The sequence below is a fragment of the Suncus etruscus genome, chromosome 7, assembly GCF_024139225.1.
Source record: "Suncus etruscus isolate mSunEtr1 chromosome 7, mSunEtr1.pri.cur, whole genome shotgun sequence".
Taxonomy (NCBI): Eukaryota; Metazoa; Chordata; class Mammalia; order Eulipotyphla; family Soricidae; genus Suncus; species Suncus etruscus.
In genome coordinates this window covers 9,534,299-9,549,584 of record NC_064854.1, presented here as the reverse complement: position 1 = coordinate 9,549,584, position 15,286 = coordinate 9,534,299, and the positions used below count along the sequence as shown (strand labels likewise).

Genomic DNA, 15,286 nt, shown 5'->3' with positions numbered 1-15,286 from the left:
CCTGGGGTTTGCCGGAGCCTCAGAAGCTGCAGGCTGGGGCTAGGTCTGAGATGTGGCACATCATGCTGGCAGGTTCCCCATGACAAGTCCTTGCAGAGGGAGGGTCTGCAATCGGCTGGGACCCTGGGTGAGTGTGTGAGGGGACACTGGGCCCCGGGTTGGGCGGCAGCAGCGGCCATCTGGAGCTGCGGAGGCGGGGCAGGGGTTGTGGGGGGGGGGGGCCGAGACTGGGGCGGGGCGGGGGCCCGTGAGGTAATTTCCGTGGCTGCCTATCCTGGTCCTCGGGCGGCGTCAGAGCTTTGAGTCACCCGGGGCAGAATCGAAAGTGATCACCAGGCGTTTGGCCAGGCTGGGCTTGTGCGATGGGCTCTGGAGGGCCGGTGAGCTGGACGGTGAGTGGCACAGGGGTCCGGGTCCTGCGTGGGAAGGGGTCCCTGCATGGGGAGGGTCTCGCTCCCTGCTTGGGAGCCCAGGAGCTGCCCCCCAGGTTTCTCTGGGGTAGGGGGATTGGACTCAGTTGCAGGTGGTAGGACCCCCCCACACCCAAAGTCTAGGCTAATCTTCGGGCTCATGAGGGTCTGTGCTGTCTGTGTGCAGGTGTGCATGACGGTCTATATGTGGGTCCGGGAATGAGTGTGTGGGTCTGGAGGGGTGGAGGGGTGTGCGTGGGTCCGTGTGGTCTGTGAGCGGGTCCAGGCAGGTGTGCGTGGGTCCCCGCGGGTGTGCATGGGTCCCGGTGGGTTCGTGCGGAGCTGTGCCGTGGCATTGGCTGGTTTGCTGCAGCTTAGCAGTGGCCCCGTATTTGCGTTTCCTTCCGGCTCCTGTCACAGCCCCCCCCCCCCCCGTGACCCCCCTAACTGAATCTGGTGCTAGGGGGATGTGCAGCCCCGGTGCTCCCTACTGTGCTCACCTTCCTGCCCCAGAGCACGGAACCGGTGGGAGCTCTCCGGGCTGAACCTGCCAGTACAGGGTCACCCCCCTTTTTCATCTGTTGTGCCCTAGAAGCTGGGTCCGGGTCTCCCCCATCTGCCTGCAGGGTCCACCCTCCTCCCCCACAGTGGGCTTAGCCCTCTCCTGGCTGCTCGGGTGTTAGATTACACCTCATTTATACCCAAAACAAAGGCCATCCCTGGTTCCTTTGTATCTGTTTGTTTACAACTTGGTTTCACCCCAAAACTGGGTTGTCTTACTTGTAAACTGGGCGGGACCTGTTCAGGATATCCTGAGCTCTGTCTGTACTCCCCCACTTGGGGGTGATGGAGGGACTCCATAAAACTGGCAGCTGTGGCACGCAGCTCACTCTTGATAGGAGGCAGAAGACTGCCAGATACCTGGGGTTTCACCCTCAGCCCGGTTCGGGTGATTTCATGGGCGACCCGGTTTCAGACCCCTGGGTAGAAAATACAGCGCTTGGGGTGATCTTCCACACAGGGGCACCTGCTCCATCTGCTTCTGGTGCCTGGGAGGGCTCTGAGCAGGGCACTGCCTACATGTGCCCATGGGTGCCCCTATTTGCTTATGTGGTATGTGCATGCTTGCACATGTGTGGTCCATGCGTGTAATGTTTAATCTATGTACCTGGTTATGTGTGCTAGGTGTTGAAGAGTGCAGATGTGTGGTTCATACATGTAATGTACATCTGTGTGCCTGCTCGTGTGGCATGTATTGTATGTATGTGTGTACATGGACCTGCGTGGCTTGTGTGTGGAAGTCGTACCTTGTGTTGGCATATATGTAGTGCGTTGTATTTTGTATGTGTGTGGTTCATGTGTGTAATGCGTATCTGCTCACATGTGGCATGTATTGTGTGCATGCGTGGTGTTTTATGCATGTGCACATGCAAATGTGTGGTTAGTGTGGAATTTTTTTTTTTTTTTGGTTTTGGGGCCACACCCGGCGGTGCTCAGGGGTGACTCCTGGCTGTCTGCTCAGAAATAGCTCCTGGCAGGCACGGGGGACCATATGGGACACCGGGATTCGAACCAACCACCTTTGGTCCTGGATCAGCTGCTTGCAAGGCAAACGCCGCTGTGCGAACTCTCCGGGGCCCACCGTGGAATATTTATCAGTGTGACTGCTCACATTGTGTATATGTCACATTTGCTCATGTACATGTTTGCTCATGTACGTGCATGTTCATATATGACAGGCACGCAACATACGATCAACATGTTACATATAGACCCACATTACATGTACTTCACATACACCGCATGCTACAAGTATCTTAACACACATGAACACGATACACATGTGTGCGCATATGCTCACACGTGGTATGTATTGTACATGTATGTAATAACGTGTGCCGTGCACCTGCTCATATGTTGTAGGTATGTATCTGATCACATATAGAATGTATAATGTATACATATTTGTACACGTACATGTGTGTTGTGTTTATCTGTGTGTCACACACGTGTGCCCGCCTGGCCTGACTTGAATGTCCCCCATACAGCCACATCCTGGTGGGGCATCAGTGTCCGTGGCCCTTTCGACCCGTGACCCGTGACGCTGCTCACAGACGAGGCTGCGCCGAACATGCCGTCCCCCGGAAGTGGCCGGGCGTCCGCCAGTGCTGGGACATCGAAGGAGCTGTGCCTGGCCCGGCTGCAGCTGCAGGTGGATGTGTCGCTGGGCTGCTCGCGCTGCACACAGCGGCTCAATGAAAGCACCTACTTGCTGCGTGGGCTGGAGCACAGGTGTGCGCAGGAAATCCTTCTGGCACGCCGGAAAGGTGCGGCGCCTAGCGAGGCCTGGCGCAAGGTGGACCGGAGGCCTCTCTTCCCCAGGCCAGCGCGCTATGTGGTGTGCCGTTACTATCGACCCGGCCTGGGCTGCCAGCGCCACCGCAATCGGTGCACCTTCGCACACAGCCCCGAGGAGGCGCAGGTGTGGAACTTGGAGCGGGAGTTCGGGCTGTACTGGCCCTGGCTGAAGGTGGCCCTGAAGGGGGGTACAGCCCAGACCAGCCCGGCTGATGCCATCCTTGCCGAGTTTGGGGGCCACTTCCAAGAGTTCTGCACCCACTGCTTCCGACGCTGCCCCCCGTGCCTCAGCCCCGTGGACGCCAGGGGAGAGTGTCACACACACAGGGCCTGCCTGGCAATGCTGGCACACGTGAGTGCCGAGGGCCACCGCAAACAGCAAGTGGTCGAGGTGCGACAGCAGCCCCAGGCTGGCTGGGCCTTGGACTACTGTATGTACGTGGCCGATGGCCGGCCCTGCAAGCATGGAGTCGCGCGGTGCCAGTTCGCTCACAGCGCAGTGGAGATGGCGGTGTGGAAGGCTGAGAGGCAGGATGGACTGCAGCGAGGGGACTTGCTCAAAGCCCTGGCCCCTGAAGCTCCTGCTGACCAGACCCCCAGTGTCCAGCTGTATTGCCAGGCCTGCTTGGTGTCGTGTGAGTCCGTGGAGGCCTTTGAAAACCACTGTGCTTCCCTGGAGCATTCTCAGATGGTGGCCTTGGAGCCAGTCACGACCTGGGAGCACCGCAGCCCACCCACGGGCCTGTCCACCTTTGAGCTGTGTCCTAGGTGAGTGAAACCGGCAGAAGCCGAGCCCAAAGCTGAGGCTCTGGGGCCAAAGTGAGAGCACAGCGGTAGGGCATTTGCCTTGCACGCAGCTGACCCAGGATGGACCTGGTTCGATCCCTGGCATCCCATATAGTCCCCCAAGCCAGTAGCGATTTCTGAGCACAGAGCCAGGAGGAACCTCTGAGCGTCACTGGGTATGGCTCAAAAACCAACCAACCAAACAAACAAAAAACCCTGAGGCCCTTTGTCCACAGGAGGGGGCAGGAGGTCTGTGGGATGGCCAGTGCCAGAGAGAAGGGACCCTGCCTCCCTGACAACTGTCCTCCCTGCAGGCCTGAGCTCTGTGAGTACGGACGTCTCTGCACCAAGGCTCACTCCCCGCAGGAGCTCCTGGAGTGGACCCGGCGGGCCGAGACAATACGTTTGCGGGAGGAGGACGCCTGGCGGGAAGGCCTAGTGTCTTACCAGGCTCGGCTGCTAGACGAGTATCAACGCAGTAGCAACAAATTGCTGGTGGTGAGTGGAAGGGCCGGGAGAGGAAAGCCTGGCTTGTCCTGAGGGTCTTTACTGCTGGTGAGTGGCCTGGGGGAGGCTGTGGGTCCTGCTGAGACCCAGCGTCCCGTCTGTCCGTGCAGCTGGCTGAGTCGGTGGAAGGCGTATCCGCTGCCTGTGACCAGCCCCTGCTGCACCGGGCTCAGCACCGAGTCACTGAACACAGCTGGACATTCACCCTTGAATCCAAGGTGAGCCTGGCAGCCCGAGTCTGTCTGTCCCATCATGTTCGCCTGTGTCCGCCTGCCCGCATCGTGCCACCTTGCTCTGGGCCCTGAGGGACAGGGGGGCTGGGTGAGCTGCTGGGAACGGGGCATTCAAGCAAGGCCTCTTCTCCCCCAGAAACCCCTGGAGCATGTGGCCTTACTCAGGCAGGAACCTGGAGCCACCTTCTGGCTTGCAGTCCCCGGCCTCGGCCCGGGGCAGCAGTACGCGCGTGGGGAGCGCTTCCTTGTGCCTGGTGCTGGCAGGCATCACTTCCGGGTGACAGTGCATGTCCTCAGCGCCTCCTTTGGCACTTTTGAGCAGTGGCTTGTGTTCAGCTTCGGCCACCTGCCGGCGCTGCTGAGGAAACTCACACTGCAGCTGGGCCAGGAACCCTGCCTGGAGGTCCCAGGCCAGTCCGCATCAGACCTCCAACAGCCACTGGAGCGTTGGCACACGGGCAACCGCCAGGTGGTCCCCGGCGTGGAGCGCAAGGCTGGGGAGGCGGCCCTACTGGCCAAGTACAAGGTGCCTGACCTGGTCCTGGATCTCAAGCATGGCTGCCAAACCCTGGAGCCGATCTCCTGTGCCAACTACCGGCAGCGGATGCACCAGTTTCTCTTTGAAGAAGAGACAGCACAACAGCAGCTGGTGGCCAAGTGCGTGCTGGTGGCAAGGGAGTGCTGATAGGGGACTGGTGGTGTGGGTGGGAGACAGGGAGGATCAGGTGGGAACAGATGGGTGTTGACGGGGGCAGGCAGGCAGGCAGGATGTCCCCAACTCCATGATCCTCATGTTTTCCCAGGCTGAACCTGCAGGCCCCGGTGGCTCTCAAGCAGACCCTGGAGACGCCAGCTCTGGGGATGGTGATCGCGCCACCGGGTGACCTGTATGCAGAAGTGTCTATCCCGTCCTCACTCACACCAGACACGGATCAGGGTTTCCTGCTAAGCCGGGCGGTCAGTACAGCGCTGGTGGCCCCAGTGCCGGCACCTGACCTCCGGGTGTTTGAAGTGCGTCTGGAGAGCCGGGCCAGCTCGGACTGGACCCTGTGGTTGCTGCTGCCCGCCCGTTGCTGCCAGGCTCTGGGGCTCCAGGCTGACACCAGCCCTGTCCTGGAGGTACAGTTCCAGATCGACCCACTGACCTTCTGCCGCTGGCACCAGGCGGTGGATGCGCTGGCCGACGAGCGCCTGGTGGTGCCAGACCTGCAGCTGTGCGCACTGCCCCGAGCCCTGAACAATCTGCCCTTGGTGCATGGCAATCGTAAGCAGAAGCTGGCCATCGAGGCCATCCTGGGTGGCAACCCCAGCGGCTCTAAGCCAGTGGCCCCTCTGCTCATCTATGGCCCCTTTGGTACTGGCAAGACCTATACGCTGGCCATGGCGACTCTGGAGGTGGTGAGGCGGCCACACACCAGGGTGCTCATCTGCACGCACACCAACAGGTGAGCTGGCATGAGGGTCGGCCTGGCAACTCCTGGGCTTCTCAGGATAGGCTCCTGTTGGAGCCTGGGTACGTTGTGCGTGCCCCCAATTCTTCCTGAGAGTTGGTGTTGGTTCTCCTTGTTACCCAGTGGAGACCAAGTTCAGGGGCAGACAAGCCCTCATCTCGGGGCTTCTGGGCTGGTCGGGCTATGGACCCCTATTCTGCTTTTCTGTCTCACCGCTTGGCCAGCTTCTCCTCATCTCCTTTCAGGAAGTCCTCCCTGATCACCTCCCTGTTCTCTGCCGCTGCATGGCTCTGCTCACCGGGCTCTGACTTTGCCCAGCTCCTCACCTCCTCTGGGAAGCCCTCCCTAACCTCTCAGGCACTGTGTTGCTGCTCCGTGCTCTCCCTCATTGCGTCTGACCTGCCTCTGTTTCTTTTATCTGTGTATCTGTCCCCTCTGCTGCCGCGGACTCTCCATGGGGGCCGGACACGGCGTCCAGGTGGGGCCAGTGGCCAAGGCCCCACGCGTGCCTCTCCTCCCTCTCAGCGCCGCCGATATCTACATCCACGAGCACTTCCACGGCTACGTCAGCAGTGGCCACCCCGAGGCTGCGCCTCTGCGCGTCATGTACATGGACCGCCCACCCAGCCAGACGGATGCGGTCACACTGCAGTACTGCTGCCTGAGCCCCGACCGCCGGGCCTTCCGGCCACCCAGCCCTGCGGAGCTGCAGAAACATCGCATTGTGGTCACCACCACAGCGCAGGCCCGGAATCTGCCCGTGGCCCCTGGCTTCTTCTCGCATATCCTCATCGACGAGGCTGCCCAGATGCTGGAGTGCGAGGCGCTGATGCCGCTAGGCCACGCGGTGGCCGGCACGCGAGTGGTGCTGGCGGGTGACCACATGCAGGTCACGCCCAGGCTCTTCAGTGTGGCCCAGGGCCAGGCGGCCAACCACACTCTGCTGTACCGCCTTTTCTTGCATTACCAGCAGCAGCCGCAGGAACAGGCCCAGAATAGCCGCATCATCTTCCACGAAAACTACCGCTCCACGGACGCCATCATCAACTTTGTGGGGCGCTACTTCTATGTGGCCAAAGGCAGCCCCATCCACGCCAGTGGCAAGGTCCCGCGTCACCCCCGCCTTTACCCGCTCATGTTCTGCCACGTGGCAGGCCCTCCGGAGCGGGATCTGTCCCTCACATCCTGGCTCAATCCGGCCGAGGTCAGCCAGGTGGTCGAGAAGGTGAGGGAGATCTTGGGGAGCTGGCCACACTGCTGGGGCGCCTGCGATCAGAAGCGGGTCTGCGTCGTCTCCCACGGTGCCCAGGTGAGTTGCCCGCTTCTGCTGGATGGGTGGAGTGGGGTTGGTGCTGGCACAGATGTGGGAACTCGGGCCGGCACCTGGGATCCCGCCTCTGTCCCCTGCTCTGTCGGGGCCTCCTGGCATATCCCAGTGATCGCCCGGTGATGGGCTGCTGATGGCTGTGCATCCCCAGGTGAGTGCGCTGAGACAGGAGCTGAGGAAATGCTACATGGGCCAGGTATCTGTGGGCAGCTTTGAAATTCTGCCAGGTGGGTGCCAGTGGCGAGGGTGGTGGGGGCGGCCGGAGTGGGCCCCGTGCAGGCTGGTCTGACCATGTGCTTCCCGCAGGCCGTGAGTTCCGGGTGGTGGTCCTCAGCACTGTGCATACCCACCACAGCCTGCTGGACCAGGGTGCGCCCACCCCCGAGGTCTTCACCGACCCCCGCGTGCTCAACACCATCCTGACCCGCGCTCAGTCGCAGGTGGTGGTTGTGGGTGATGCTGTGGCGCTCTGCTCCGTGGGGGCCTGCAGCAAGCTGTGGAAATGCTTCATTCGGGACTGTATGGAGCACCACAGTGTCTGTCCCCCAGACCTGTCACTGGAGCAGATTGAAACCAGCGTGCGACGGCGCTGGGCCCATGGGGTCCTACAGGCACCAGGAGGCACCACCAGGGATCCTGTTGCTGGGCCCAGGACCGAGGGGGCTGTGCCTCCTCCAGATCCTACTGCAGACACATCTGCACAGAAGGCCGAATCCAGGGCTGTGGTATCACTGGGGTCCGTGACTGCAGCCAACATGGCCCCGGAGAAATTGGAGGAGGCAGCTGCAGGCAATGGGAAGCTCATGGGCCCCGAGGATACCGAAGAGACTGAGTCTGACTTTTGGTTGTTCGAGGGGGAGCTGGACCCCGAGGACTCCATCCTGAAGGAGCTGCTGGATGAGAGCCTGAAAATGGCTGTGACTGTGCGTGAGGATGGCCTCCTGGACACCGTGGCCAGGCCCACATCCCGGCTGCAGGCCGGGCAGTACACGAATTTGCCGCTGGCCATACTGCAGTCGCTGCTCCGCTCACAGCCCAAGCTGTACCATCGCTGCACCTTCGTGCAGGACACCTTCCATAGCGCCACGGCAGTGCCGCTGGATGCGGTGGGTTCAGAGACCATCCAGCTCTGCGGCCGCTTGAACTGCGGCATGGCCTTCACAGGGGACGAGGTGGTGGTGAAAGTCATCAAGCAGGTGCCCAGGCAGCCCCAGGGCTGTGTGGTGGGTGTGCTGCAGCGGCGGCAGCGCGAGCTGGTATTCGTGTGCCGCATGGATGAGTGGGACTCGCGGATCATGACCCCCATCGACAACAGTGTGACCAAAATCTTTGTGGCGGAGCTGCGGGACCCACGGGAGGTGCCTTTGCATCGCCTCGTGCGAGGCCGTCTGAAGCGGGTGGGCACCGAGCGGCTGGCTCTTAGTGAACGGCATACTCGGCTCTTCCTCGTGCATGTGGTGCTGTGGCGGGCACGTTTCTATTACCCACTAGGTATCATCCTTGAGGTGCTGCCTGAAGCATCCACCTGGGAACATGGCCTCAAAGCCCTGGACTTGGAATACGGACTAAAACCGCTGACGCCGGAGCCGGGTGCTGTGTCCCAAGCACTGCAGAGGTTCCGTGGCCAGCTGGACAAGGCTTCCAGCCAGAGGCAAGACTGCCGCAACTTCCTGACCTTCACCGTGGACCCGCAGGATGCCTGCAACTTGGACGATGCCCTCAGTGTCCGGGACCTGGGCCCCAGGTATGAGGTGGCTGTGCACATCACGGATGTGGCCAGCTGTGTGCACAGGGGCGGAGCCCTGGACGTGGAAGCCCACAGGCGAGGGTCGACATTCTATGCCCCTGAACGAGAGCCGGTGCCCATACTGCCCGCCAGCCTCTGCCAGAGCGCACTCAGCCTCCTGCCCGGCCAGGACCGCCTGGCCATCTCCTTGTTCCTCACCGTGGAGAAAGGCAGCGACCAGCTCAAGGATGTCCGCTTCGCGCTCTCCCTCATCCGCTCTGACCACCGGCTGTCCTATGAGGATGCAGAACGGCTCATCCGAGAGCACCCAGAGTCAGGCTTCAAAATGCCTGCCAGCCTGAACTCTTTGGGCGACTGCGTGGCAGCCGCCTGCTACTTCTCCCGCGTGCTGCGGGAGCGCCGGTTGCAACATTCCTGCTATTACGAGCGGCCGGACGAGGACATTGCGCTGGGCTTCCGTGCCTCGCATACCATGATCCAAGAGTACATGATACAGTTCAACAGCCACGTGGCCGAGTTCCTGGTGGGCAGCAAGGCCACGCAGGATGTCACCCCACTGCGGTGGCAGCAGGCGCTCAGCAAAAAGCAGCTGGAAACGCTGAGCGAGAAGCACAGGGCTTGGCTGCCCTTGTCACTGCAGATGAAGCAGCATCTGGGTGACCTCTGTCCCCCAGCGTCAGCGGCTGAGGCGCAGCTGCCCTTGCTGATTGCCTTCTGGAGGCATATCCGGCTTGCAGCCCAGGAGCAGGACCTGCAGCTGCTGGTGGACCTTGTCACCACAGACGACCTGCACCCCACTCTGATGCCCGTTATGCTAGACTACCGCCGGGCACAGAACCGCTCTGCCTTCTACCGCTCTGGGCAGGGCAAGAATGAGCCTCTGGGCAAGCACCGGCCTCTGGGCCACTACTCGCTGCAGGTAGACTGGTACACCTGGGCCAGCTCGCCCATCCGCAGGTACCTGGATCTGGTGCTGCAGAGGCAGCTGCTGCTGGTGCTGGGCCAAGGGAACGTCGCCTATTCAGCCGGGGACATCGACCGGCTCTGCCAGGAGTTCAGCCACCAGCAGGTGTGCGCCCAGGGCTACCAGCGCCGGGCGCAGAACCTGCACCTGGCCACGCAGCTCAAGGTCCAGCCCCGGGACAAGCTGGGTTTTGTGGTGGACGTGGAGCCAGGGGCCCGCTGCTTCAAGCTGCTCTTCCCCGGTGACAGAGAGAGCCTGCCAGAGCCCTGCCCAGTGTTCTACCGTTCCTTGCTACTAGCCGAGCACCCCCAGACACAGCCAGGCCTGCATCTGATGTGGCGCCGTCGTATCTACTCGCTGCAGAAGGATAAGGCATGCCTGCCGCTGCCTGGTGCCCTGCTGGACCCCCACTGCCAGCCGGTGGATTCCGGAATGTGGCAGCAGCTGCTGGAACTGATGCAGGAGCAGCGCTGGCCGGAGGCAATGGCCCTTGTGAAGGCGCAGCGAGTGGCTGCGCCCACGCCGAGGCGGCTGGGCTGGGTGCAGCAGAGCAAGTGCAAGCTGTTTGTGGAGGTGTCTCTGGACCTGTGCGCTGGGGACGTGCTGCAAGTGCAGCTGAGCCCAGCCCTGCAGCGTGGCTTCCTGGCACCTGTGCTGCAGCTGTGGACAGTGGCGCCTGGCCTCAGCTTATGCCTGGAGCACGCGGACAGGCCGGAGAACTGCTTCTCGGGTCATGAGCTCCAGCCGGGCAAGGACCGATACCACGACCTGGCTGAGTACGAGCGCGTGTGGCAGCCATTTTGCACACTGGAGACGATTATCGGAGCAGTGATTGAGAACGAGTCCATCACGCTGCAGGGAGTGAATATCTTCTGGACTCAGGAGCAGACTGCGCAGAACCAGATGCAGGGAACCTTCTACCTGGATGCAGCCTTCCTGATACAATATAGCATCAACATCAGCTTCAACCAGTGCTACCTCTGCATTCGGCTGGAGGGACTGAAGGCGGCCCAGCCCCCTGCCTGCCAAGGCCTAGTGCCTGCCGTCACCATGGACCCCGGCACCTTCACCTGGGTGGCCCATGGACTGACAGTGGACACCGAGGAGGACAGCCGGTCCAACCTCTTTTCTAGCAAATATGTGAATTTTTTTATCCAGCACATGGCCATGGAGAAGGTTCCAGACCAGGTATTTGAGCCTGATGCCCGGTTCACCATCGAAGTGCTACCCAAGCAGCTTCCAGACATGTGAGTTGAGTGGGCTCTAGGGGACAGGCAGGTGGTTCGTGGGATGGTGGTCCTGTCCCTAGGGTCAGCTGCCATGTTTTGCCATCTGCACCCACCCCCCAGTCGCAAAGAAGAGGCGTTGCGAAACCTGCCAAAGGCCTCGAAGCTGATCACCAGCATTGCCCTAGGCCAGCCCCTTACCCTGCCCAGCCACTCATCCCGCCAGCCTCCCCTGAACAGAGGTAAGTTGGACCTGGCCACCTTGGGCTGACCTCTGCCCGCCTGCCCCTCTGCTCAAGGATGCTCCTTCCTCAGGGGTTTACAGCAGGTTCCTGGAGCAGAAAGCCTTCGACATCCCACAATACTGTCACAAGCTGAACCCCAGCCAGACCATGGCTGTCCGAGAGGCCCTGAGGAAGCAATTCACGGTCATCCAGGGTCCTCCAGGTGGGCCACATCTGGGGGAGCTGCTGGCTTCCCACAGGTCGGCTGGGAAGATGATGGTGGTGGGAGCAGGGCACTGGGCCACCTGCCCTCATCGCCCATTCCCACAGGCACGGGGAAGACCGTGGTGGCCCTTCACATCGTCTTCTGGTTCCACAAGTGTAATGATCAGGTTCTGGACAGCAGTGAACGTCGGCGGTCAGGCCCTCACATCCTGTACTGCGGGCCTTCCAACAAGTCGGTGGACGTGCTGGCAGGTGAGTAATCCAGCTGCATGGGAGGCTCCCCTGGGTTCCCCAGAGTCTAGGCACTCACACTCACTCACTCACGCTCACTCCACCTGCCCCCAGGTCTGCTCCTGAATAGGATGCAAGAATTGAAGCCCCTCCGCGTGTACGGCGAGCAGGCCGAAGCCACCGAGTTCCCCGCACCCGGAGTGGGTAGCCGGGGCCTTTCCAAGAAGAGCCCCGGGGAGGGGCGTCCAAACCAAGCCCTCAGGTGTGGCCCCTGTGGATCATTCGTGCCTGGGAGGAAGGAAGCAAGGGCCCAGGCCCAAGCTGCCCTGTAATTCGGCTTCACCACCTTGTCCTTGTCCCCAGGAGTATCAGCCTCCACCACCGCATCCGGCAGCCATCTAACCCCCACTCGGCATTACTCAAAGCCTTTGACACACGGCTACAGAGCGGAGAAATCTTGTCCGTAGAAGATCTCATAAAGTAAGGGAGCAAGCAGGACTGGACCCCGTCTCCGGGCATGTCGGCTCCTGCGGTGACTCACAGACCCCCTTCTCGATGGTAGGTACAAGTCTGTGCTGTCCAAGGCGAGAAGATACGAGCTGGCCCGGCACCGCGTGATCCTCTGCACCTGCTCCTGTTCCGCTGCGGGATACCTCAATGACCTGGACGTGAAGCAGGTGCTCATAGATGAGGCGGGCATGGCCACGGAGCCCGAGATCCTCATCCCCCTGGTGACATTCTTCAAGATCGAGAAGGTGGGTCACTGCTGAGCTGGTTCTTGCCATGGCTCCTGGCCGGGCACAGGCGAGCAGGTGGGTTGGGTACAGGCTGTGAACCCACCCGCCTCCTGCCTGCCCCATAGGTGGTCCTTCTCGGAGACCACAAGCAATTGCGGCCCGTGGTCAAGAACGACTCGCTACAGAAACTGGGGCTGGACCGTTCCCTCTTCGAGCGGTACTACCAAGACGCCCTCATGCTGGACACGCAGTACCGCATGGTGAGAGCTCACGCTGGGGCCGGATTGTCTCGGGGGGGTTCCAGGCAGGCGGGCGGATGGTGTCCTGACCCGCTACACACACACACACATACATGTTCTTGCCGCGCAGCACAGGGACATCTGTGCCTTTCCATCCATGGAGTTCTACCAGAATCGACTCAAGACGTGGCCGAACCTTCAGCGGCAGCCCAGCATCCTGGGCCACCCCGGCAAGAAAAGCTGCCCTGTCATCTTTGGCCACATTCAGGGCCACGAGAAAAGCCTACTGGTGTGCACGGAGGAAGGAAATGAGAACTCCAAAGCCAACCTGGAGGAGGTAGACAGAGTGGTAAGTATGGATCAAGGAGGACTTTCCAGAGAGGGAGGCAGAGGTGAGAGAACAGGCCCGGCCCCAGAGGCCCAATCGATTGGGAGCTACTCTGAGGCCACATTCTCACTACTCTTAACCCCTGTTAGGTCCACATCGCCAATCAGCTGGTTCTTGGGGGCATCCTCACCCGGGACGTTGCCATCCTCACCCCCTACAATGCACAGGCGGCAGAGATTAGCAAGAAGCTCGCTCTCAAAGGCATCAAGGGCATGACCGTGTCCTCCATCACCAAGAGCCAGGGTGAGGCTGGGGCACAGGGGCGAGGTGGGTGTGCGGGTGGGGTCTGTGGGGGTGCGTGGGGGGTTGAAGACTCCCACCTGCCCTCCCACAGGCAGTGAGTGGCGCTACGTGCTAGTGAGCACGGTGCGTTCCTGCCCCGAGCTCGAAGTGGACCAGCGGCCCACCAAGGGCTGGATGAAGAAGTTCCTGGGCTTTGTGACGGACCCCAACCAGCTGAACGTGGCCATCACACGTGCCCAGGAAGGGCTGTGCTTCATTGGTGAGGGTGTGGGCAAGGTCTGGGGTTCTCTGGAGGATTTATGGAGTAGGGCTTCTCTATGGGAGGGAGAGGAGCCTGTCAGGATGAAGCTTCCTTTTCTGAGTGTGAAGCTCTTTCTAGGGAGTGGGTCTTTTTATGGGTGAAGTTCTTACCTGGGGGAGGGTATTTCCTGGGGGTGGAGCTATTCCTCGGGGTGGGGCTCTTCCCTGGGGGTGGAACTCTTTCTTGGGGGTGGGTGTTTCCCCCTGGGGGTGGAGTTAATCGTTGGGGTGGGGCTCTTCCCTGGGTGGAGCTCTTTTAAGGGGCAGGTCGGGAGTCATCCTTGGCTTGCTCCTGGCCCTGGGTGAGCCCCTGCTGACCCTTCCTTCGCAGGGGACCACCTCCTTCTGCGCTGCTGCCCGCTCTGGCGCCGGCTCCTGGACTTCTGCGAGGCCCAGGGTGGCTTGGTGCCGGCCGAGCAGATCCGGGTGCAGAGAAGGTCCTTCTGAAGAGCCCAGCCCTGCCCTTGCAATTCCTCTGCAATTCTTGGTTGGAGGAAAGTCCCACTGGCTCCCCGCCAGACACTGTCTCAGCACCACCTCCTGACCACGGCGGCTGCTGGGGCCTTGCTGAGTGGGAGGAAATCCGCTGGGGCAGCTCCTCAACCTTTGATCGCTGGATTGGGTCCTGGACCTCAAAGGGAAGTACAGGAAGCTCAGCTCCATTTTCTGTTTCAATGAGCCGAGCCTGAGCACTGCACCCCGGCTCTCAGGGCCACTCTGGGCCAGGAGTCCTTTCGGGGAAGAAGGGCCCTTTTCTCTGCTACCTCTTGCCCCTGCTCCGGCTGCCCATTCTCCTGCCTGGCCATCCAGCTGCTGTGCAAACAATCAATCACTCAATACCCAATCTACCAATCATTCCTGCTGGGGGCAGGGGTGTGCCTCACCCCCCAACCTGGGCCTTTTTGGGGAGCCCCGTGCACTGTATCACTTTGCAGCGCTGAGGCATCGTCCACCCCCATACTTTTGGGCCTCTTGGGTGGACCATGCCCCGTGCTACCCTCCCTCCCCCAGTGCCTCTGGGCCCGATGCAATTCCTCTCCCCACCATGTGGCGGCGCTGCAAGCTCCGTTTACATCCAGGGAGTGCCTGTGATTCTGATTTTTTTAGTTGTATTTTATTTTATTTTTACAAATCAGATTTCTATATTCCAATTTTTATATATATCTTTTCTTGGACCCTGGCTTAATTTTATTATAAAGACTGCTCTGAAAAGCTGTTGTCTTTGGATTTTGGGGAGGTGGTTCTGCTCTCTGGGAAACATCAAGGAGACCCTAGATTTGCTTTTTGGGGTGAGGGACATCCTCCGAGTGAGGGCAAGGGGGCGATCTCTGATATTCACCCAGATCTGGGAACTGACCTAGGCAGGGCAGATATGCCTTGTCCAGGTGAGCCAAAGGGCCTGCCTGGGGCTGGAGAGAGCACAGCAGTAGAGCATTTGCCTTGTCTACGGCTAACTCAGGAAAGTGGTTCGATTCCTGGCATCCCTTATGGTCCCCTAGCCTGCCAGGGATGATTTCTGAGCACAGAGCCAGGAGTAACCTCTGAGCACTGCTGAGTATGACACCCCCTTTCCCCCCTCCCCCAAAAAACCCTAACATGCAAAAAAAAAAAAAAAAAGGCAAAGGCAAAGGGCCTGCCTGGAACTGGGAAATTAAGTGTGAGAAGCCCTTGAGGATTTGGAGGTGGGACC

The 15,286-nt window shown here is 60.6% G+C and overlaps 1 protein-coding gene across 1 annotated transcript; it reads left to right on the top strand.

Annotated features, from left to right (window-relative positions):
* Positions 1 to 286: 286 nt before the first annotated feature.
* HELZ2 (helicase with zinc finger 2) lies at positions 287 to 14,808 on the top strand. Its single transcript, XM_049777125.1, has 20 exons — positions 287 to 392; positions 2,459 to 3,536; positions 3,869 to 4,052; positions 4,172 to 4,279; positions 4,431 to 4,951; positions 5,098 to 5,739; positions 6,271 to 7,054; positions 7,224 to 7,299; positions 7,379 to 11,030; positions 11,133 to 11,251; positions 11,325 to 11,456; positions 11,564 to 11,710; positions 11,804 to 11,951; positions 12,053 to 12,169; positions 12,252 to 12,444; positions 12,552 to 12,686; positions 12,796 to 13,014; positions 13,143 to 13,296; positions 13,388 to 13,555; positions 13,928 to 14,808. The coding sequence occupies exons 2-20, from the start codon at positions 2,542 to 2,544 to the stop codon at positions 14,041 to 14,043; spliced, it is 8,610 nt and encodes a 2,869-aa protein (XP_049633082.1). The 5' UTR covers positions 287 to 392; positions 2,459 to 2,541; the 3' UTR covers positions 14,044 to 14,808.
* The last annotated feature ends 478 nt before the right edge of the window (positions 14,809 to 15,286 follow it).